The sequence below is a fragment of the Trichechus manatus genome, unplaced genomic scaffold (assembly GCF_000243295.1).
Source record: "Trichechus manatus latirostris isolate Lorelei unplaced genomic scaffold, TriManLat1.0 scaffold00064, whole genome shotgun sequence".
Lineage (NCBI taxonomy): Eukaryota > Metazoa > Chordata > Mammalia > Sirenia > Trichechidae > Trichechus > Trichechus manatus.
Genome location: NW_004444000.1, coordinates 7188737 through 7211736, shown reverse-complemented (window position 1 = coordinate 7211736; position 23000 = coordinate 7188737). Strand labels below are relative to the sequence as shown.

Here is a 23000-nt window from a genome sequence, read left to right as displayed (position 1 = left end):
CCTTAACCACTGCGCCTTAGTTGGAATGAAATATTGCCAGGTCTTCCTCGTCATCATTTAAGAAGCAGCAGCTTTTAATGTCAGTTATCTCCTTTGCCTCTCCTACATGTACACCACGCAGGTGGAACTGACATGGAATTAAAAACCAGTAACTTAAAAATAATTTCAAATTCACAAAATGGGGTTACAAAAATAGTACAGAAAGCTCCTGTATATCCTTTACTCAGATTTCAGATTCTCCAACAATTAACCTTAGACCATTCTCCCTCCCTTATCGCCCCCCCCGCACACACACTCACTGTTTCTCTCTGTGTCTATCTGTTCTCTGGCTGTCTGTCTGTGTCTCTCTACTGAGTTTTTTCCTGAATCATTTAATAGTACTTTGCAGATATATTACCTTTATCTCTTAATATTTCAGTATATATTTTCTAAAAATAAGGACATTTTCATATGTGACTGTCTCAGTCATCTAGTGCTGCTCTAACAGAAACACCACAAGTGGATGACTTGAACAAAGAGAAGTTTATTTCCTCACAGTAAAGTAGGCTTAAAGTCCAAATTCAGAGCGCCAGCTCCAGGGGAGGGCTTTCTGTCTCTGTTGGCTTTCTCATCAATCCTCCGCTGGACTAGGAGTTTCTCTGCACAGGGACCCTGGGTCCAAAGAACACGGTGTGCTCCCGGCACTGCTTTCTTGGTGGTGTGAGGTCCCCAATTCTCTGCTTCCTTCCCTTTCCTTTTATCTCTTGTAAGATAAGAGGCGGTGCAGGCCACACCTCAGGGAAACTGCCTTTACTTTGGATCAGGGATGTGACATTTGTAAGGGTGTTGCAATCCCACCCTAATCCTATTTAACATAAAATCACAATCATAAAATGGAGGACAACCACATAATACTGAGAATCATAGCCTAGCCAAATTGATGCCCACATTTCTGGGGGGACATAATTCAGTCCATGACAGTGACTGTAGCACGGCCATCAAAATCAGGAAAACAGCACTGATGGGACATCTGAGCTACAGACTCTGATTCTGCTTTTGCCTGTTATTCCAGCAATGGCCAGAATCCCGTCAGGATCACATACTGCATTTAATTATCTCTTCAGTCTTTAATTGTCTTTCATGATCAATTTAGATTTCTTGTGATCTTGTGATTATACATTTTTGAGGGGAGTATTCTGTGTCCTCGTTACATCGTATTAGGAGTTGTGTGATGTCATTTTTTTCATTACTGGTGATAAGTTTCATGACCTGGCTGAGATGGTATCTGCATTCATTTATTTATATCATATGGACTCATTGTCCAGTTGTGGCCAGTGGGAGCCCCTTTATGCTTCATGTCCTTTTGACATGTTCTTGTCATGAGAACTTCCTTACTTTCTGATACAAAAAGATGCTGTAGGCTCATCCTGTATTTTTCCTACCCTACGCCATTTCTCCAGGAAGTCCAGGTTTTAGTGGAGAATGGTATTTAGAAACTAAGATCTGGCATTTGGTGTGCTTAATGCTACTAGGATGTAATTGCTTCTAGGACCAATCAGCAGACAAGCTAAGAGTATGCATATACACATGTATACATCTGTATCTATTTCTATATCTGTGTATGTTTGTATACCTCCAGTTCTAGTCCCAGCACCAAAGGTTATTCTAGTCTTTTCCCTTTCTATATTGATAACTTCTTTCTCTGGCAGTGAGAAACCCAAGTCCCATTATCCTCAGTATATTTACTTATTTTCTCAATAGAATTGCATGCACTTCCTGAAAGTAGCTTTATAAGATATAATTCATGTACCATACAGTTTATTCATTTAAAGACTACAATTCAGTAGCTTTTAGTATATTCACAGAATTATGCAACGGTACATAATTCTTTTAACATATATACTAAAAATTGATACAGTAAAAAGTGAGAATCTTGTACATTTTATTTACCAGAGGTAACCATGATAAGCTTTCATACATATGAAGATGAATACCAACTTTGGAGTAAAGAGATGTTAGTATACGGTTGGCTTCAGCTCTGAAGCCCTTTATGATGTCTACCCTACTCAAAGCATAGGCAGCTGGAAGAAGGGCGACGGGTTGAGGAGCTGGGGAGAAACAGGATACGTATGTATTAGTATCACTGTGACTCTCTTTTAAACTGATGTTTTGTAAATCCCCTCAAAATAAACTTTGTATCTTATAGTGATTGTCTCCTGTTAATCTATAAAGAAAGAAGTGAATAAATATGATGATCAGTGTAGAACAGAGTTGGTGTGGTGTGAAGAAGCAAAACTGCTAGTATTTTGGGGACAGGAGTTACTCATGCCCAATGTTTGTAGGCTGGCTCCTGTACTAAGAGGAATGTTTTGTAAGCCTGTGACTGTTTGGTTTTTTTGGATGGGGATTTGGACAGAGAGTGTTACTGTGATTTAGAGACTACCAAAAAGATGTTCTAATTTACTGTCTACTTTAAAATCGGAACTAGCCTCAGCAGCTTTGAGGCGCAGTCTTCAGCAGCTGCATGCTGGCGTCTCACAGCTCACTGGTCATTGCAGGTGTCCACTTGCAAGTATACTTTCTCACTTATCGACTCTCATTATCTGACATTTCACATTTAGGACAATAGTAAAAATCGACTGACTGTTTTGCACATTAATAGCGCACATCTAGCAGTACCGAATGCCAAGATGCAAGGCGAGAGTAACACTGGCTTTAATGGGTAAGGTTATGAGTCAGCTTGCCTGGGCCGTGATTCTCCGTGGTTTGGCAGTTACGTAACGATGTAACTTGGCAGTTGTGTAGTGATGTGTGGTCATCTTCCATTTTGTGATCTGGTACGGTCATCCTCCATTTTCACATAACACCGATTTCGTATAATAACCTGGTCTTTGGAGCCTGTTAGTAAGTGAGGAGTGAGGAGAGGGTGTGTTAGCTTTTGAATTCACTCTGTTGTTGTTAGGTGCCGTTGAGTTGGTTCTGACTCATAGTGACCCTGTGTACCACGGAACGAAACATTGCCCGGTCCTGCACCGTGCTTAGAATCGTTGTTATGCTTGAACCCATTGTTGCAGCCAGTGTGTTAGTCCATTTCGTTGAGGGTCTTCCTATTTTTTGCTGACCCTGTACTTTACCAAGCATGATGTCCTTCTCCAGGGACTGATGCCTCCTGACACCTTGTCCAAAGTCTGTAAGATGTAGTCTCGCCATCCTTGCTTCTAAGGAGCATTCTGGTTGTACTTCTTCCAAGACAGATTTGTTCGTCCTTTTGTCATTCCATGGTATATTCAGTATTCTTTGCCAGCACCACAGTTCAAAGGCATCAGTTCTTCTTCGGTCTTCCTTATTCATTATCCAGCTTTTGTGTGCATATGAGGCGATTGAAGATACCATGGCTTGCGTCATGCGCACCTTAGTCTTCAAGGTGATATCTTTGCTTTTCAACACTTCACAGAGGTCTTTTGCAGCATATTTGCCCAGTGCAATGTGTCTTTGGATTTCTTGACTGCTGTTTCCATGGGTGTTGATTGTGGATCCAAGTAAAATGGAATCCTTGACAACTTCAGTCTTTTCTCTGTTTATGATGATGTTGCTTATTGGTCCAGTTGTGAAGATTTTTGCTTTCTTTATGTTGAGGTGTAATCCGTACTGAAGGCCGTAGTCTTTGATCTTCATCAGTAGGTGCTTCAAGTCCTCTTCACTTCAGTAGGCAAGGTTGTGTCATCTGCATAACTCAGGTTGTCTTCCTCCAATCCTGATGCCGCGTTCTTCTTCATATAGTCCAGCTTCTTAAATTATTTGCTCAGCATACAGATTGAACAGGTAAGATGAAAGAATACAACCCTTACTCACAGTTTTCCTGACTTTAAACCGTGCCGTTATCCCCTTGTTCTATCCGGACAACTGCCTCTTGATTTATGTACAGAATTCACTCTAGTACATAATCACCTGGTTCCCATTGTGGAGCTTTGTGCAAGGTAAATGTTTACACTGATGAGACTTATTCTGTGTCTTTGATTATTCTCAGAGCCATCCACTAGGGATGACCACCGTTTGACCAAGGCTGCTTGCGTTTGGTGGGCAGGTTGGTTCTCTTGGCTTACTCTTACTCCATAGGCTTTTTTCTTCACCGGTTACAGCTTCCAGGGAGCCCCATAAACTACGTGATTTTCCTGTTTGCAGCTGGAGAGTGCTTTTGCGGTACGTTTATTTATGCAAGTGGAATTCCAGCAACCCTGCAAAAACTCTTAAGACTGGATGCCTGCCATGGCACTCCTGGGCGGAGGTGATATGAAAGAAAACAAGAACCACAGGGAATGGGGGCAGGTTGGAGATAAATCATAAATGCAGCTAAAATGAAATCCTATAGGTTAGGATTTGCTAACTGCCGTATTCATTGATCAGCTTGTTAAATTGAGTAGCAAAAACATACAGCTTTATGTTTGTCCAGTGATTTGGGAAATTGTGGCTATCATCTGTTGTACTTCGACTGGATTAAATTGAGAATTGTTACAAACTTGGATATGAACTTGTAAAGTGAGACCAAACCACTTTCAATATTCTTCTGTAAAACAAAGTGATATTGATCTGCCTGGGTGAGTTTTTTTCTCTAGGAGCTTCTGATAAATAATTGTAGCAAAGGCAAAAAGTAACAGTGAGTTAATAAAAAAGTAACAGTGAGTTAATAGAACTAATGCTGGGATTGAAATGTATTCTTCTTTTAGTTTACCTTTTTTAAAAAATTTGTTTTAATAAAAAAATTTTGGGGGAAAAAGCAAAACAAAATCATTTCCAGTTTGTGCAGTTAACCATTATTAACATTTTAATGCACAGACTAAATATTTGTGGGGTTTTTTTTTTCTGTAAACAAATGAAAATGTGGGTGGTTTTAATTTTTTTCCACCCTAAATGGGATCATATTACATATGCCACCCCTTTTTTTAAAAGATAATTTACAGTAGTCCCCCCTTATCCACGGTTTCGCTTTCTGTGGTTTCAGTTACCTGTGGTCAACCACAGTCTGAAAATAGTAAATGGAAAATTCCAGAGATAATTCCTAACTTCTAAATTGTGCACCATTCTAAGTAGCGTGATTTGAAATCTCACGCCACCCGCCCAGGACACGAATCACACCTTTGTCGAGCATATCCGCGCTGTACAGGCTGCCTGCCCTTTGGTCACTTAGCAGCCTCCTCAGTTACCAGATTGGCTTCCGCGGTATTGCAGTGTGTCTGTTCAAGTAACCACTGTTTGACTCAGTAATGGCCCCCAGACACAAGAGTGTCGATGCTGACAGTTGTTAATCTCTTACTGTGCCTAATTTGTATATTAAACTTTATCATAGATTTCTATGTATAGGAAAAAACATAGTATAAAATTCAGTACTGTTTGCAGTTTCAGGCATCCGCTGGGGGTCTTGGAACGTGTTCCCTGCGCATGAGGGGGAACTTATTGAGCATCTGTGGTTAAGTGCTCGGCAGATAACTGAAAGGTCAGCAGTTTGAACCCATCAACCACCTTGCATGAGGAAGATGTAGTAATCTGCTTCTGTGAAAATTACAGCTTTAGAAACCCTATGGGGCAGTTCTACTCTGCCCTCTACGGTTGTTATAAGTCAGAATCAACTTGAAGGCAATGGGTTTGGTTTTGATTATTATGTACTATTCTTAAAGGACAGATTTGGCCTTAAAGAGTTCACCACGCTAAAGGAGAGGTGGGTTGGTTTGTTGATTTTAAAATTACCAAACCATCATGGAAATTTTTACATGTTTAATACAGACATAATTATGACCCCACGGTATTCCATTGTATACACGTACTATCAATAAACTTAATTCCCTATTGATAGATATTTAGAGTGGTTCCTATTTTTTTATATAAATAACATTGTAATGAATATCTTTGATTGTTCACTTGCTTATTTCTTTAGGATATATGTATAAAATTAGAATTGTTGAATCAAAGAGTGCTCTTTTGTTTTTTAATTGTTTTAGTTTATTTCCCATTTCAGTAGTGTTCATTCCTTTTTTGGATTTTAAAAGTCAGGTTTCTTCAATCACTGAATACATAAAGATGGGTTGGCATTTAATTTTACAGTTTAGCATAGAGTTAAGGATTATTTTATTGGAGTTCTTGCCTTTTTGTTTTTAAATATTTTTATTTTAAATTCTGTAATATTTCAAGCATACTGAAAAGATAAAATATAGTATCATGGTCATCCATGGACTCATCAACCTGGTTTAAGTTCTTCAACATTTTGCCATGTTTGTTTCATCTTTACTTCTTTTTTAAGTGTGGGATAAAATGTTCTAGATATAGCCAGTCCTGTCCTTCTTCCCCCCTTGCCTAGAGGTAACCACAACCCCAGTGTTACCATGTATCATTCTCATGTATGTTTTTATACTTTTGCTGCATATGTATATCTATAAACAATTTGTTTTTGTGTTTTAAAACTTACATTAATGCTGTTATACTATACCTGACGTTTTACAGCTTTTTTTTACATCATTTTGGTATTTATCTAAGACAATGTAAAACACCAAAAAACCTGTTGCTGTCGAGTCAGTTCCGACTCATAGTGACCCCGCAGGACAGTGTACAACTGCCCCCTGGGGTTTCCAAGGCATGGCTGGTGGATTCCAGCTGCCGACCTTTTGGTTGGCAGCTGAACTCAACCACTGCACCACCAGGGCTATTGTGTACACTGCCTCTGAAATACACTCTTTGGTTGCCTTTCCTAATAGAACGCAGATCCTAGTTTACCATCTTGTTTTGTTTTAAACTTTGATTGTTAATCTGGTCAGTTGTAAAGCTTGTGTACATACATACCACCTCCCCCTAGAGCCTTTAGGGTCCTCAAGCAGAGTTCTGTGTCTGAGTTATCTTCGTATTCCTGCTTTAGTGCCTCCACAGAGATGGTGCTAAGCTCGGTGTTCTGAACTCAGAATGCCCCTGTTCTAGTAGCCGTGTGAAGCCTAACCACCATGTGTAACAGTTTAGGTGTGAGCATGGTGTTTACAGTTCCAGCTGTAATGTCAGGAGCGTGCCTCACGGTAGGTAGGGATCCCCCTCTCTTACTCCTTGGGTGCTGACCTCTCTAGTGCCCGGAGACCAAGGGCCTGAGGCAGAGGGTCTAAGAGGACTGTTCCATGGGTGGGTCTGCACAGACGTTCTACTAGATGAACACCCTAAGACTTTTTAAGCTAGATTAGTTTCTTATCATACTTTCTCCTTTTTTTTGACTCAGAAGTGAGCCTGCCTGCGTCCTTTTCTCCTGCCCTACTTACTCCACCTCCCCCTGAGCTTGGTACTTACCTCTCCCCCTCTTTGTTTTCTTCCACGTAGACCCTGTATGGAAGGTATGACTGGTGGTAACTCCATCTCCTGCAGCACAGTCACCTGGGGTGCTTGTTAAATGCAAATTACTGAGTCCCACCCTAGACCTGGAGCCCTGGTGGCACAGTGCTTGAGAGCTGGGCTGCTAACCTAGACCTACTGAATGAGAATCTCTGGGTGACAGTCAGTCCAGTGATGTGTATGTTTGTAACTTTTTATTATGGAAAATTACAAACATACGCAGGTGTGGTGAGAATAATGCGGTTCACCCCTTGTGCCTATCGCCAGCGATAACAACCATCGATTCCTGACCACTTCTGTTTCATCTTGCGTCCTACCCCCACCCCCAGTTACTTGAAAACAAAGCACAGATAGCTTTTTTTCTGTAGATAACTTCATCATGTATTTCTAAAAGGATTCCATTGTTTTTTAACAGCAGTGTGTGTTTCCTCAGTTGATTTTGAAAATTTTCAGAAAAATTGTGATAGTAAATACCTCTGTATGCTTTACCTAGGTCTCCCACTTCGCCTGATTTACTTTATCTCACTGTCTCTGTATGTTTTATAAACTTTTTTTGTGAAGTCATTGAAAGTAAGTTGAGACATGACAATTCACTTCTAAATACTTCTGCTTATTTCTCCTAAGGGCAGTGACATTCTCCTCCATAGTGACAATACAAAATACTGTGCTTTCTAGCTTCCTTTTAAAAATCCAGGATCCACACAAAGATGATACATTACATTTAATCTGGAGCAGTTCCCGGTCTGTTTTTATTTTTTATTTTTTTAATCTTTTATGACAATGATTTTTTTAAGAATACAGGCCATTTCCTTTGTTTGGCAGATTATCCCTGAATTTAGATTTGTTTTGTTTTATCATGACTAGATACAGTTTACACATTTTTGGCAGAAATAATCTGTGGGTGATAAGTTGTTCTTAGGATATGGCGTATGTCAGTTTGTCCATTATTGGTGATCTTTATATAGTTGATCACCTGGTTAAGGTAACATCTGCCAGAGCTTCTCATTGTAAAGGAGTACCTTGTCCCTGTGCAGGTAATCACCCACTGGCGATTCTTGCCTGAATCAGTTATTACAGTGTGGCTTGTCTTAGAGCTAGGTGTCGTTAGGTCCACAGAGGGCTAAAGTAAGGGTCACCTGCCCTTGACTAGAACACCTAGTCTTAGTTTCTTGGGCATTGTGTTATTAGAATAGGTATGTGGGTAGAACTAGGGAGGTACAAGGCTAGGAATATTATTTGTGTGGTATCAGAGGCTGTGGGGCGTAGCTGCGTGTTTAGAGTGGCAGCATTACAAGACTCCTGTCAGCTTCCACCATCATTACAGCCCTGCAATGGGGTTGTAAAGGACTGGAGCCAGGGAATAGGAGCTAGGGAAATCCCAGCATCGTGGCTCTAAGGGAATGTGGAGCTCTTGTGGCTGCTTGCCTGGGGCCGTACCACCCGCTTGGCCTTTGCGTGTGAGAGACCTACATCAGCTGGTGTAGACTGGAGACTGCTCCTGGGTCCACCTGACTGTGTAACTTCCACGGGAATCTGCAGAGAGGGTCACGTCAGCTCAAGTCTGTCATCAGATTTGCTTCTGACAGAGCTTCTATTTTCCAGTGGGTGAATTTGTAAGCGATGTTCTGCTAGTTCCAGAAAAGTGCCAGTTTTTCCACAAGGAGCGGATGGAGGTGTGTGAGAACCACCAGCACTGGCACACTGTCGTCAGGGAGGTAAGTGAATGGCTGGGGAAAACGTCAAGCGTTGCTGGATCCGCTAGGGAAGAAAGTAGTGTTTTCCTCCAAGTCTCACCACGCCTTTAAATTACCCCCGCCCCCCCCGCCATTTCTTCAGGGTTGGCATTTGCTTGTATCTTCTGGATTATAAACATTCAAGGGAGGAATAGATATTCTTACAGGAAGTCCAGGGTGGACAGTCCAGCTCGTAAAGCAGATTGTTTAGCAAGGATGCTGCGTGCTGTCATCAGGGTCCCAAGGAAGCCACCCGAATCCCTAGAGCTGTGTGGAGGTAGCCACTTAAGGACTAATGTTCCTGGACACATAGACAGGATAGGCTGTCGTTTCTTTCTGGGATAACTTCTCTTTCTTAACTCTTGTCTTGTGTGGTTAAGTCAGTACTCTGTCTCTGGCCAAATTCTGAAGCAGTGTCTGCTCCTGTGATGAATGTGAATTATTGCCAGCCATCTTTAACTGGTGTTGATCATTACTAGAAGAAACTCCTTAGTTTTCTCCAACTTCGGGCCTTCAGTGTATTTGTCCCCCAGATGGTGTTTCTCTATTGTAAATGAAAAAATTTATAAATCTTCTAAAAATAATAGCGCCACAACTTTTTGGCAGAAAATTTGTTATGTCCATAAGAGAAAGCCTTACATAATGATTTGATAACAGTTTCTTTGGGGTAAAGCTAGGGGTCAGGGAGCATTTGACCCTGTTTTCTGTGGCGTATGTTCTCACCTTGGTCTCTGGATATCTTTTAGGCCTGTCTGACCCAGGGAATGACCTTACACAGTTACGGCATGCTGCTGCCCTGTGGGGTAGACCGGTTCCATGGCACTGAATATGTGTGCTGCCCCCAGACAAAGATCACTGACTCCACTGTGTCGAAAGAAGAGGAGGAGGAAGAGGAGGATGATGGAGACGATGACTATGATATTTACAAAAGGTAAACTGTCTCCAGCCCATGTAATCATCTCACCTCAGTGGCTCCTGCTGCTCGTCCCTCACTCTGGAGGGGATGTGGGTGTTCCCTGTTCCTGCTGGCAGTTGAGGCAAGCCAGCTTGCAGTTCTCTCAGCCACAGCTGATGGCAGAAGTACATGGCTGTCAGCTTGACATTGCCCTGGGCCACGGTATTTTCTGCAGGTTGTGCAGTCTCTGGCCGCTCGCTCTTCTCTTTTGCTGATGTAGCTGAGCTGAGGGCTTTAGTGGCAGTTAAATGTGAGTTGAGCTTGTTTCCTGTCTCTGTTTTTGTGTTTCAAAATAGGCAAGGGAATCATTGTTGTGCATTGTCATAGGAATTGGCATCAGCCTTCCCTTTTTATTGTGGTCTGTAGTGAATTTCCGACTGAAGCAGATTTGGAAGACTTCACAGAAGCAGCTGTTGATGAGGATGACGAGGATGAGGAAGAAGGGGAGGAAGTGGTGGAAGACCGTGACTACTACTATGACACCTTTAAAGAGGATGACTACAACGAGGAGAGCCCCACTGAGCCCAGCAGTGATGGGATTATTTCCGAGAAGGAAATTACCCAAGATGTTAAAGGTAACCCGACGTAGAGCCGTGGCCTTAAAATCCATGTGGTAGCTACTTACTTAGAGCTTGGTGCTGTGTTTTTACAGGTAAGTCACAGAAGGAAAGGTGGTGTTGCCACGCATTGGAGGTGATTCAGCTCTCCAGTGCATGGGCATACCTTCTTAGCATTGGCGGGCAGGCCCTCTGCAGGGCGTGTGGCAGTTAACACACCCAGGGAGAGGGACAGAACTGAATCAGAGTATCGTTTGCCATGTAAAGATTTAGTCAGAGAACAGAGACTAGAGAATAAGAGATACCATAATCCACCTTTCGGCATGCTTCTTCCCCATCAGCCTGGTATCTTCTCTTCCCGAAGGGAGCTGCCCCTGTTTAGTACTGCTAAAGTGTCGGCTTTGTAGAAGGAAAATGCCTTCCTTGCTATTTTCTTTCCTGAATGTGTTCCAATCTGTAGGCTGCCCTATTTGTCCATTAGAAAGGTGTTTGTAGGTGGGAAGATGAAATTTTATGATCTTCTAGTAAGGGAGTAGGGTCAGCAGTGTTTTTCATCTTGTCAATTTGAAAAAAAAAAAGAAGATTGCATAGTTCCAGTACCACTTACAGAGTCTCCTGCTGATTGTATGTTTGAGGACGGTTAAGATTTGAAGAATTATTTAGAACCCATCTTGGGGAAAATTCCTTAGTGAGTCTAGAAGTTTGCCATTCACCTTGGAGAAGATAAAAACTGGGAGCCCTCATCCTTTCTGGCTCCTTAAGCATTAAGTAGTTGTCACAGCTTAAAACAGCAGTTCCAGCTGCACTGGCCCCTTTATACTGGGGAACCACAAGTTGGACAAATCAGGCAAATACCGCCATGTACAGATCAGGAACGGGAGGCTCAGAGAGCACATATACTAGGCCAGACTCGGGACAGTGTAAAAAAAAATACGTGTTTTCTGCTGCAAAATGTCCTTTTGCACATCCGAGTGGGGAGTGGCTGGCCAAGTTGGTGAGTGAGTTAGCCAGTGCGTTGGCTTCTGGCGTTAAGTCTCTCCCCTGGCATTTCCCCCTCGCCCCGTCCCTCCCGTCTGCCCCTTGCTGGTCTGTAGCATTTTGAAGCATTTGAAGCCACTGCTGATGAATATTCTGACCATTTTCACACAGCTGTCTGCTCCCAGGAGGCGATGACCGGGCCCTGCCGGGCCGTGATGCCTCGTTGGTACTTCGACCTCTCCAAGGGAAAGTGCGTGCGCTTTATATATGGCGGCTGCGGAGGCAACAGGAACAATTTTGAGTCTGAGGATTATTGTATGGCTGTGTGTAAAACGATGAGTAAGTCCCGCCTCACGCTGGCTCTGTGCAGGAGCCACTGTCCTGTCCAGCGTTCTGTCTCTCCGGCCGTCCTCGTGACCGCATCTCTGTAGTGTCCCTGCTGACTTGGGTTGCTGTCAGTCGTTCCCCTCACCTTTGTGCTTCCTAGAGCTGGGCTTGGCCCCCTTCGGTGGATGTGCGGTCAGGTTCCATGTGCCCATTCTCACTGTGTGTCTGGCTGCTGGTGGTGGTCCCTCCTTGGTGCCCTGGGAGCTACTTTGTGGTCTGGTTTGTGGTCCGCAGGCCCCTGAGCCTTTAGTGTTGGTTGGGTGCTCTTGGCTGTCTCTAGTGGAAAGGCACAAACGGGTAAGCAGATGAGCTGTGAGTTGTGCACATGCTTGTGTTCTGGGCTTTGCTGCACCTTCTTGTCTTTGAACTACCACTGCCACTGACCCCCAGTGCTGCACGCTGGCTAACAGGACTTCCTGTTCTCTAAAGTGACAACAGGGCTAATTTTGGGAGATGGCTGTGCAGCCAAGTGGTATCGGCTTGTTTTTCTTGATGTTTTGGCAGCACTAGGTCCTGCTGCCCTCTGGGGAGTGGGCGAGGTTTCGTTTGGGCGTCCTTTGGTCACAGAGGAAATTCAGTGGCTCAGCTGAGTTGGGTTCACGTCAGACACAGGGAGGAAGACGGTTTTCCTTTCTCCTTAGTTACCTCTTTTCCTTTTTCTCGTTGTCTGACCTTGCATACTAGCCCATGTGTTTGTAAATCCTCAGGGCGGGCAGGCTTTTCTTGGCTCCTCCTCTGGAATTTCATCCGAATTGCTGGTATTGGCTCCAACTGTTTTGGCTGTAGCTTCTCATGGCTTTTGATTCAAATACCTGTGTGTTTCCTTTTTCCTCACCCTGCCAAAAGATATTTTACATCTTAAGATGGTGTACTTCCAGCACTTTTAGCTACTGCTCTGTGGAAAGCTATTTTTATTTGGCTGAAAAGTTGAAATAAAATGTGAGACTTTAGGGAGCTTTGGTGGCAGAAACTCCGTCTATTCTGGAAGGATTTAGAGCTAGGAACGCTTACGTTGATGACGTTTACTACTTTGTAAAACTACGCAAACTGAGAGTCAACAAAACACTGTTTTAGGCTGAACCCTGAGGAATCAGGAATCTTGAAGAATCTCACCGGTGACCTTCTTCACGCAGAGGGGCAGATAGGTAGTGATGTAAGACAGGATGGAACGGGACAGGCATCGTCAGTTTTGAAGTCTGCAGAGTTGTTGTTTCCGGTAAATTGCCGTATTAGCGTGGACTGAGGGTTGAGGGAGATCTGCCAGAGAGAATCAGTGTGTTCACGTCCTTGTGGGAGCCCCAGCTAGAGTGCTTTGAAGGCGTGGAAGCATCGCCGCTGTCAGGGGTAAAGTTTGTGTCCTCCGTGAGGAGGGCAGGGAAGGCGTGCTGACTTTGTGAGCAGTCACTTTTCATAGGGACAGAGGGATGTCCCTAGGTCTGAGCCCCACCGTGCCTGCAGAACCAAACCTCTAGGCATGCTGCCCCTCTTCTCTTTCTGCTAGGGAAGGTGGTGGCAGCTTGTGTTTTGTGTGATGCTTTATCCAGCCTAGAGCTGTCAGTCAAAGGCTCCACCCCCAGTACACAGGCCTCCTGTGATGGCGACAGGAGGGTGGACACTCGTGGGAGGTAGTGCTTTGAAATTTACTTCCCTTAGCTTCTGCGTGTCCTGGGAATTTGTTTTGCTAAGCAAGTATGCTCTAATGTAGTTCATCTGAAAGTTGGATATTGAAGTCCTATTTAAATGTACGTAGGAGTCGAATAGTCCTCACAAAATTATAGTTGTACCTTTGAGGTTTATATAATAAAAGGGGGATAAATAAAAAAAGTTTCTGATAAAAACTTTGGAGTAGCTTACTTAATTTACAGCAGTATTGGTTAGTTGTACAGTGGTTTTAATGTTGTATTCAAATTATGCAATTCTGGAAATTAGGTGAACTTGTTTCTGAATGAAAATGACCTGAATTTTGGCATTAGTTCTCCACTTAGCTCTGAAATTCCGTGAAGATGTAGTAATTAATCTTGGGAAATGGTGAATGAGTTGGGCTAATAAGAGTTTCCATGGGTATTTCTTGTGAGGTTGACTAAGTCAATCCATCATCTCAGTGCTTTCCTTTAGGATGGTAAGCTCCACTGTACAGATACTCATTTGCCTGGGGCCAGAAGTAGTTTCTGTGTGAGCAGCAGTGGGGAGTGTTTATTTTCCTGGATTTTGTTCTCTGTTAATGGCCTGAGAAGGCCAATCAGTGTAATGGATTGAAAAGCACAAAGCATCTTCACACAGTGTTAAGTTGTCCTTGGAAAATACAGCACCTTAGTTTGATCATTTTTATTGGAGATGGGGCCAAGAGTCCCTCAATGATACTGAAAACTAAAAATTATGGCTAGAGTGGTTTAGCCTTTCTCCACACCCAGCCTGTAAGCAGAGAACATTCAGTGGAACCCGTTTCCCAAAGTTAAGTTGTGACCTAAAAATAGCCAGGAGAAGGTGCTCCTGAGAATGGAGAGTTTGTGGAAGTACCTTTGCCGGGTCTGTCTGCAGGCCTCGTCTCTGTTCAGGCGCTTCAGTGACAAGTGGTAAGGTAGCTATTTTTTCAGACTTTTACGGTTTCAAGAACTGAAGGGAAGGGAGAGAAGAAGCAATTTCCTTTTCCACCCTGAAGTTTTAAGTAGATGTCTCCCTGGTGCTGAAGATACCAGGTGGTTGACCTACCAGTAAATTGCTGTATTAGTATGGACTGACGTGGTTGATGAGTTTTATGGAAGGAATATTGCCCACTGTGATCTCACAGAGTAGAGTCTTGGCAGACAGCAGGGCCCTGTATTTTTAGCACGATACAAGATAAATGTAGTCCATTTTGCAGGTCCTGAGCTCGGTTTTCTTCCCAGAGCACAGATGCCTGGCCCTCAAAAAAGAGAACTTTCTCTGTAATTTTATTTCAGTTCCCCCAACTCCTCTGCCAACCAACGATGTCGATGTGTATTTCGAGACCTCTGCCGATGACAATGAGCATGCCCGCTTCCAGAAGGCCAAGGAGCAGCTGGAAATTCGGCACCGCAACCGAATGGACAGGGTAATCCTGACATTTCTCCATATGGTATTTGGCATTGGGTAACATGGTTTTCACAACTGCAGAAGAGCGGAATGTCATGGTGGCTGTGCTGGGAAAGGTGAGAGGTCAGAGCATAGGTAGAGCTACCTGCTGGTCCTGCCTCCATGATGGTGTAATTAACCTTAAGTGCTTATCACCTTCCAACCATTCTGCTTAGCACTTCCTGTAACTATTAGGTACTTATTTTCTTTGCCATTAAAACTAGGTGCTGTCAACAAGTCAGTTCTGACTCATGGCAACCCCATATGTGTCAGAGGAGGACTGTGCTCCGTACTCACCTTTTAAAAAATGCGTTTCGGTTGTAAATAGGAAGTTAACACCATTTGTCATAAGAAGAAGGTAGTTGTAAAAATATATTAGGTGGAAAGCAAACGTATTCATCAATTCTAGCTAGATGCTGTTGCCTGGTGAGGCTTTGCACCACGGGGACGTTTTCTCTTCCCTGAAAAGGGTTCGTAAGTGGTAGAGAGGTGCTGGTAATGGGAGCTTCTCCTTGACTTACTCAGAACGACTGAGCGAAAATTGGAAAGGGGAATACCTTGCAGTGTTACTTCATGCTCGGTCTGAGTACCCCCTAAAATCCCACACATCTTCGCTGCTATGCCAGTACTTTGGGAAATGCTCTTGTTTCATCCGCACCAATTCTGAGAAGTAAGCATTAATCCCATTACTTTGGTGAGGAACAGAGACTTTTAAATAACTCAAGGTTAAATAAATAGGAGGTAATGGGCTTGAGGTTCCTTGTGAGTCCTCATTGAGACCTGAGGCCTTATGAGGCAAGAGCTCTGCGAACGAGCTGAAACAGCCCTGAGCTCCTAAGGATCATATGATGCAGTTCCCTTTTGCGGAATTTCCTGCGTTAGATCCACTGCCTGGCAATATTTTTAGAAAATTGAGGCATTGTTTTAGGGGGTTGTTCTCTGACTATAGTGGGTTTTTGTGGTTTTTTTTAAAGTATAGTTTATTTTATTCTTGTTGTTGAGAACCTGATAGTAGTGTTTCTGACCTTCGTTCTAGGTAAAGAAGGAATGGGAAGAGGCAGAGCTTCAAGCTAAGAACCTCCCCAAAGCAGAGAGACAGACGCTCATTCAGGTGTGACACATTCCCCAGGGACACAGCTGCCAGCTTGGTCCTTTGAAAATATGGTCAGAGCCAAACTCACAGGAAATTAGAATTTGACACCTCCTTTTAGCTGAGGACTGTGTTACAAGGAAGTAACTGGCCTGCTTTTTCTTCTCACTTCCCTACTGACGTTCTCCAGCATTGCTCATCGGTAATAGAAGAAACCAACCCCACTAAAGCGCTGCTACTTCTTGCCAGGAAGTAATCTTAGCTTGGCTGCGTTTGTTAATTCCACTCTCCTGGCAGAAGTCCTCTGTCCTCTGTCATCTTCATTTTGTTTTTCAGCAGGACAGAATTTTGGGTTTTTTTTTCTTTTTACAGACTTAACTGAAAAGAGGGAGAAAATAAAGGTCTCTGATAGACGTTCATATCTAACTTTGTAAGAGTGTCACCTTAAAATCATAGCAGCAAATTGCATTCTCCTTGTCTAGGGGAGAGTGTTGATAGAGTAAGGATAGCAACTTACACTACTGGTTTGGGTCTCATAGAACTGATTACATTTTAAACCAGCTTGTTCATGTTAGCTAAAACCTGTCTCTCGTGATGTTACGACTCCATGGGAAGACCTTTGTGTTTCGTCATTCACTTAGAAAGTATGTTCCAGAGTTGTAATTTCTCTGTAAGCCGGTGCACCTTATGCAGGGAAATTTAGTTCAGCAGCGTTTAACTCCTACTGACGTCGGCCAGGTAGGTCACAGATAACTTGCTCTTTGTGACAGGAGGGTGAAGGTTTCTGTATAACCTAGCACCTTACTGGAAGAGGTTTCAGAATAGATGTCCTGTTGGTTTGTGGCTTCACGATCTGGCAGTCAGTGCCGTGCTCCGATGTGAAAGGACAGTATTGCTGTTGGCGGACTGTGCACAGAGCAGTCAGGCACTGGGTGGCAGCACTAGTAATTTCAGTTACGGAAATGCCAAGGGGCTTCTAAAACTCAGCGCTCACTTGCTCTCTTTAGATGAGAAAGTAGTTATCCTGACAGAAGTCAGATAAAATATCCTTTGGTCTCACCCTCGTGCCCCCTCTCTGAACCTGTCGCCTTCTTGCGCAGGCACTGGGCAAGCACCCAGGCCTGAAAGTCGCTTGCGTAGATGTCTTGCAGGTGCCACGAGTTACATGATGTCCCCCCTTCCCCGGTCTAGCACTTCCAGGCTATGGTTAAAGCTTTAGAGAAGGAAGCCGCTAGTGAGAAGCAGCAGCTGGTGGAAACGCACCTGGCTCGAGTGGAAGCCACGCTGAACGACCGGCGGCGAGTGGCTCTGGAGAATTACCTGGCCGCCCTGCAGTCGGACCCACCGCGGGTGAGTTGGGTTCTCAGTACTGCCTGCCTGCCCGAAGTGTGCATTTATGGAAGCAGTGTGTGACATACAGGTCTGTGAAAACTGCGTTTTCATGACAGGTTCTGGCAATACTTGAGGTAAAGAAGATTATGGAGAGAGAGGTATTATGTTGTTCTAGAATTTATTTATTATATAAGTTTAGCATTACACCCCTTTATGCCTGAATATACCACCTGTCGTATGAAAGTATCTTAACCTCGAGATATTGCTGGATAATTATCCAATTTTCTCTGCTAGCCTCACTTTCAAAGAATAAAAGGACACTTTCTTCCATGGATAAAGGCTTTTGAACCAGTTCCATTCTAAATAAGATTATGAAGAAAAGATGAACATATTTCATGTTGAAACTTTTTTTTTGTGCTAGTAGTCACACACTTTTTTATCACGTAACTTTAACCTGCCTTGCTTTGGGAGATGAGAGAGTATTGGAAAAGGCCTTCTGAAGTCAGCTAGTAAGATCTTTTCTGGGTGAGAAGAGACTCCCTAACTTTGTCAGAGGCTGAGCTAGGAGAAGAGGACAATGGACTAGACATTCTGAAAAGACTGTTAAGGAGCCAGTGCAACTTTGCCACTTGGTTTTTGGTATTTTGCCTAGAAAGATAGCTTCTTGTTCCTTAGTAAACTAAGAGCTCTTGAAAGGACAGCTTTCATTCTTGTGCCTAAGTGAGCTTTACACTCTCTAGTGAGTTTGTAAACTTTGTTTTCCTGCCTCTTTTTGACTCTAGTCTGGATGTTAAAATAGCTGACCTTTCTCCTGCAGCCTCACCGCATCCTCCAGGCCTTGCGGCGTTATGTCCGTGCTGAGAACAAAGACCGCCTGCATACTGTCCGTCATTACCAGCATGTGTTGGCTGTTGACCCAGAAAAGGCAGCCCAGATGAAATCCCAGGTATAGTAGACGTCATAGAAATGGCTCCCTGAAAGTGTTCCTAGTGGAGAGAGGTCGCTTTGACGAACGGTTGGGGGTGCTGATAGTTGTCTTATTGTTGTTAGTCCTCAGAAAGTCATGTCTGATTTCCAGAGACATTTGGCGCAATCGTTGGTTTTTGCAAGGGTCCTATGTACTACTATTAAAATATTGTTTCCATACTTTTTTTTTAATATCAAGTACTTTCTACTGAGGAATCCTTAGGTGGTGTAAACAGTTAAGTGCTCAACTACTAGCCAAAAGGCTGGCGGTTCAAACCCATCCAGAGATGCCGCAGAAGACAGGCCTGGCCATCGGCTTCCGCAAGGTCACGGCCTTGAAAGCCCCGTGGAGCACAGTTCTACTCTGACGGGCACGGGGTCGCCGTGAGTTAAAATTGACTCGATGGCAGCTAACACCAACTTTGTATTTAAACAGTTTCTGAAAGTTTGAGAATGCATTAGTAAATTGAAGTGATAAGTCAGTTTCCAGATCTATTTTTATGGCAGTTCTGATTTCGGGTACCACCAGAATTGATATTTAAAATCCTTGTCTAGGCAAGTATATTAAGCAGATGTTTAAAATTGGTCACACTTCTTCTTTTGTGCATTACAGTTTTTGTTAAGATGCTTTTACATCCCTGGATTTCGCCCTGTGCTGAGTCCAGCTTTATTTTACAGAAATTTGTAACAAATCTGTAGAGATCTGTTTCTGGCCCCTGTTTCTCATTTGTATTGTCCATATATTCACTTGAATTTTACTGCCTCATATTCATAGAAAATTAACTTGTCTACAAGACTGCTAGATTGCTTCTAAACCAGAAAGTCTAGTAGTTCAGCCTACTAAGTAGTTTTCTCAGAGGACCTTATAATAGCATGACTGATCTTACTTTACTTCCTCTCATATTTTAAATGTAATGCTGGGTTGACGGTGGAACCCAGCACACGTGGAATGCACTTAGAAGCATGGACACTTGCCCATCATCCCAGAAACTCCCCCTTTCCCAGCTTCTTGTTGTGTATGTGTTGTGTTTGTAAGGTAATCTCCCCAAATGTCTTAGGAATATTGGAGTTGAATTTATTGCTCCATTTGTTGAGCAAAAGTTTCTGTGCCAACTATCTATATGCCAAACTCTGTACTAGCATCTGATGATACAAAGCTGAATCGCTTATGCCCTTCAGCAGTCCAGCATAGAATTAAGTTTATTGACTATAAAGATGACCAATTTAAAAAAAAAAAAAACAACCAAACCCATTGCGGTCGAGTTGATTCCAACTCATAGCGACCCTGTAGGACAGAGTAGAACTGCTGCCCCATAGGGTTTCCAAGGAGCAGCTGGTGAACTCAAACTGCTGGCCTTTTGGTTAGCAGCTGAGCTCTTAACCACTGCGCCACCAAGGCTTCAGATGACGAATAGTTGTCTTTAAACATCCAGGAAGCTTGAGTGGAGAAGTGCATGCATCTTTGCAGGAATTAGAATTTTCAGTTCTACTTGATTTTTTTTTTTTTAAACAACGCTTTGGGTTGAAAAACGAGACTACTGTATTGTATTTTAAAGAAAATTGGCCTGTTTTGTGTGGTGAGAGAGAAGGGAAGGGGAGAGACTTTGATCAGTATATTTAACTCATAACTAGAGAACAGTTACGTGGAAGCAAGATCAAAGTGCCATACCAAGGGACATGGGAAGCACAGCTCTCCACCTGAGAAAATCCCCAGGGATAATGCAGCTCTGCTGTGTGATGTTTACTGTCTTCTGGTGAAGCTTGGCTGCTGAATTACATTAACCTTTTGCCTGTTCTCTCTTCTGTTACCTGAACTCTAGAAAAACCTCAAAATATTCAGCCTGTTAGAACAGGAGCCATATTTGGTTGCCTAGATGTGAGTGACATGGGGCTTTTCACCTCCTTATCACCGTAGCTCATGGGATCACTAGGAAGACACTAATTTCAGTATTCTAGCCCGTGGTTCTTGGCTTCCTGTGGGTGTGTGAACGATCCCCTCTCAAATGGCTCCTTAATTCATTGAGGAAACACAACAGTGTCAACATGTGCTAAACTTCGGTGCTGCATTTGGTTTGCATCTGCATTTTTCTCCCAGCCACTCACTCTTGTGCTTTCCAATCAATTTACTAGATTGACAGAATGGCAAATAGAAGATTAAATTGCTTTCATCCTTGCTTTTAAAGGTCAGAGAGGCATCAGTCTACAACAAAAGCATCTTTCCATTTAAGGGTTTCCATTTTGACGCTTCACATAATGGCTTCAAGGCCACATAATGAAATCCATTGGCTTAGAGCTCCCCCTTTAGGAAGAGCTGGGTAGCTGTAAGTCTAGCCAGGCAGGACCAGCATAGTTTCTGAATTGCCTGTACAAGCTGCAGCAACATGCCTCAGTTGGGGTAGATGTCTGTCCAAGAAACCATCTGGTGTCACCTTAAAGAGCTCTAAAAGTAAGTGATCAGTTGTTGTTCCTGGGTGCTGTCAACCCCTACTCATAGCGAACCCCATAGGACAGAGTAGAACTGCCCCATAGGGTTTCCTAGGCTGTGATCTTTACAGGAGCAGATCGCCAGCTCTTTTCTTTTGCGGAGCCACTGGTGGGTTCAAACTGCCGCCCTTTGTGTTAACAGATGAGCGCTTTAACCATTGCTCCACCAGGGCTCCTCAAGTGACCAGTCATGCTTTTTTTTTTTTTTAAGATGAACAGCTTTTGAGCTGTGGAAGACAGATGGTAAATGAGTCTTTCCTTTATCACCTCCTTAAAATCAGGTTTATAATTTTTGCCTGAGGATGAAATTTTGAAAGAACCATGTGATTTAGTTAAATGTAAGTAAAACAGCTCTGCTATTCACCACAACCATTTTTTAGTGTTGCTTCATTAAGTAAAATCCATGAATGATCCCATCCCCCAATCTACTTTTTAGCCAGTGATTTCAGACTCTTTTACCCATTTAATCTGATAAATGGTAAAAATTGACTGACACCCCCCGCCCCCTTTAGCAAAACTTCCTTGAGTGTCTGGCATTGTACAATTAGGGTTCTTAGAAAGAACCCTACAGTTAGTAAGTGCCTCGTGAAAAGTAGATCGAAAACTTGCTAGTGAAAATGTTTTCTTAAATTTTCTTTTAGCTTGGAGCACTCTGGACAAATTGTCAGGTCACCGAGGGTATAATACGTAGTCGGAAGGTGTTCTTACACTTCAGTGGTCAGTAAATACAGCACATTTTATCTGGCCAGCTGCTCTGCTGGACTGTGTGGAGCGTGCATCTTCAGCTGGTCTGGAAGTGTATGGGGTTGTCCCTCCTTCCCAGCCTGGTTGTTTTTAGTGACGAGGCCTCTCCTGACTCTGCTTCCAGGTGATGACGCATCTCCATGTGATTGAGGAAAGACGGAACCAGAGCCTCTCCCTGCTCTACAAAGTTCCTTACGTAGCCCAAGAGATCCAAGAGGAAATTGGTGGGTGCCCTGACCGTTGTGTCTGTGTCAAGGTCAGGCAGGGCTTCCCACTCGGGCGCAGTGGTGACGGTAGGGCAAGGTTAGAGGAAATGGGAACGAGTGGGGCGGGTAAGGTCGGGCCCTCACGACCACTGGTTCAGAGGCTGGAATTCCCCGGGCGCATGCACGGCCAGGCCAAGGAAGTAGCCTAGAGCAGAAGTACTGGGTGAGCCGTGCAGCCTTGACCTTCAGTCTTACCGTGTGAGGTGACGAGAGCCTGCGGCCGTTCTGTGCTGTGTTTTCCCCTTCCTTGCTGGTGTATTTCAGAGCACTGTAGTTGACATTCACTCCCATCTCTTCTCCCTCTTTTGGTCTTTATCTCCATTTGCGCATCAAATATTGATTGTGTCTGCTGTGCATCACAGAGTAAAATGAACAAGAGGGCAGTTTCTCACATGATGTGGGGCTCACATCCTAGTAGGAGGGGACAGATAGTAAGACAGGAAGCAGGTATCAGATGTGACAAGTGCCATGCAGAGAATTAAAAATAGGGTGGGGTGATGGGGAGCAGCTGGCGGTCAGGGAAGCTGCCTTTGGGGAGGGATAGTGCGAGAGCTGAGTGGTGGGCACGGGCTGTCCCTGCAGAGGTCACGAAGGGACCAGCACTGTCAGCAGAAGCAGCAGCCACCACAGAGGCCTGACGGTTAAGTCACGCTGCCACATTGGAGTAGCTCAGTGTGGCTAGAGCGTAGCCACGGGGAAACAGGGCCGAAGAAATGGGCAGGGGCCAAATCAGGTAGAGACTGGAGCAGAATCAAGGGGTGTCGACTTTATTCCCAGGTAACGGGAAGCCATTAGAGGGTTTTAAGCTGGGGAGTGACAGAGTTTAAAAAGACGTGAATTTTAAAAAGAGAATCACTTGGCTGCTGTGTGGAGTTGACTAAAATTGGCCACCAGCCAGAGGGAGTTTTAAAAATCCAGAAGAGATGATGGTCGTGTGGTGGAGGAGATGCAGAGATGTGGGCGGTCTCTGGGATGCGTTTCAGAGCAAGGGGAGCTTCATGTGCCGATGGCCTGGATGCGGAGGGGATGGGAAGGGAAAGCGTCAAGGATAGTGTTCAGGTTTCCATCTTGAGCCGGTGGGTG

The 23000-nt window shown here is 43.8% G+C and overlaps 1 protein-coding gene across 6 annotated transcripts in view; it reads left to right on the top strand.

The window, feature by feature from the left end:
• The window catches only part of APLP2 (amyloid beta precursor like protein 2), an 83138-nt gene that overhangs the window by 50726 nt on the left and 9412 nt on the right, over positions 1 to 23000 (top strand). For 2 of the 6 annotated variants that reach the window (XM_004379322.3, XM_004379321.3), the window contains exons 4-12: positions 8938 to 9050; positions 9815 to 9999; positions 10390 to 10598; positions 11730 to 11897; positions 14885 to 15015; positions 16072 to 16146; positions 17317 to 17475; positions 18275 to 18403; positions 21776 to 21875. In XM_004379322.3, coding sequence (XP_004379379.1) covers positions 8938 to 9050; positions 9815 to 9999; positions 10390 to 10598; positions 11730 to 11897; positions 14885 to 15015; positions 16072 to 16146; positions 17317 to 17475; positions 18275 to 18403; positions 21776 to 21875 — 1269 coding nt within the window. The remainder of the gene's footprint in view (positions 1 to 8937; positions 9051 to 9814; positions 10000 to 10389; positions 10599 to 11729; positions 11898 to 14884; positions 15016 to 16071; positions 16147 to 17316; positions 17476 to 18274; positions 18404 to 21775; positions 21876 to 23000) is intronic. The other 4 variants (XM_004379323.3, XM_023734063.1, XM_023734061.1 and 1 more) reach the window with 3 other exon arrangements.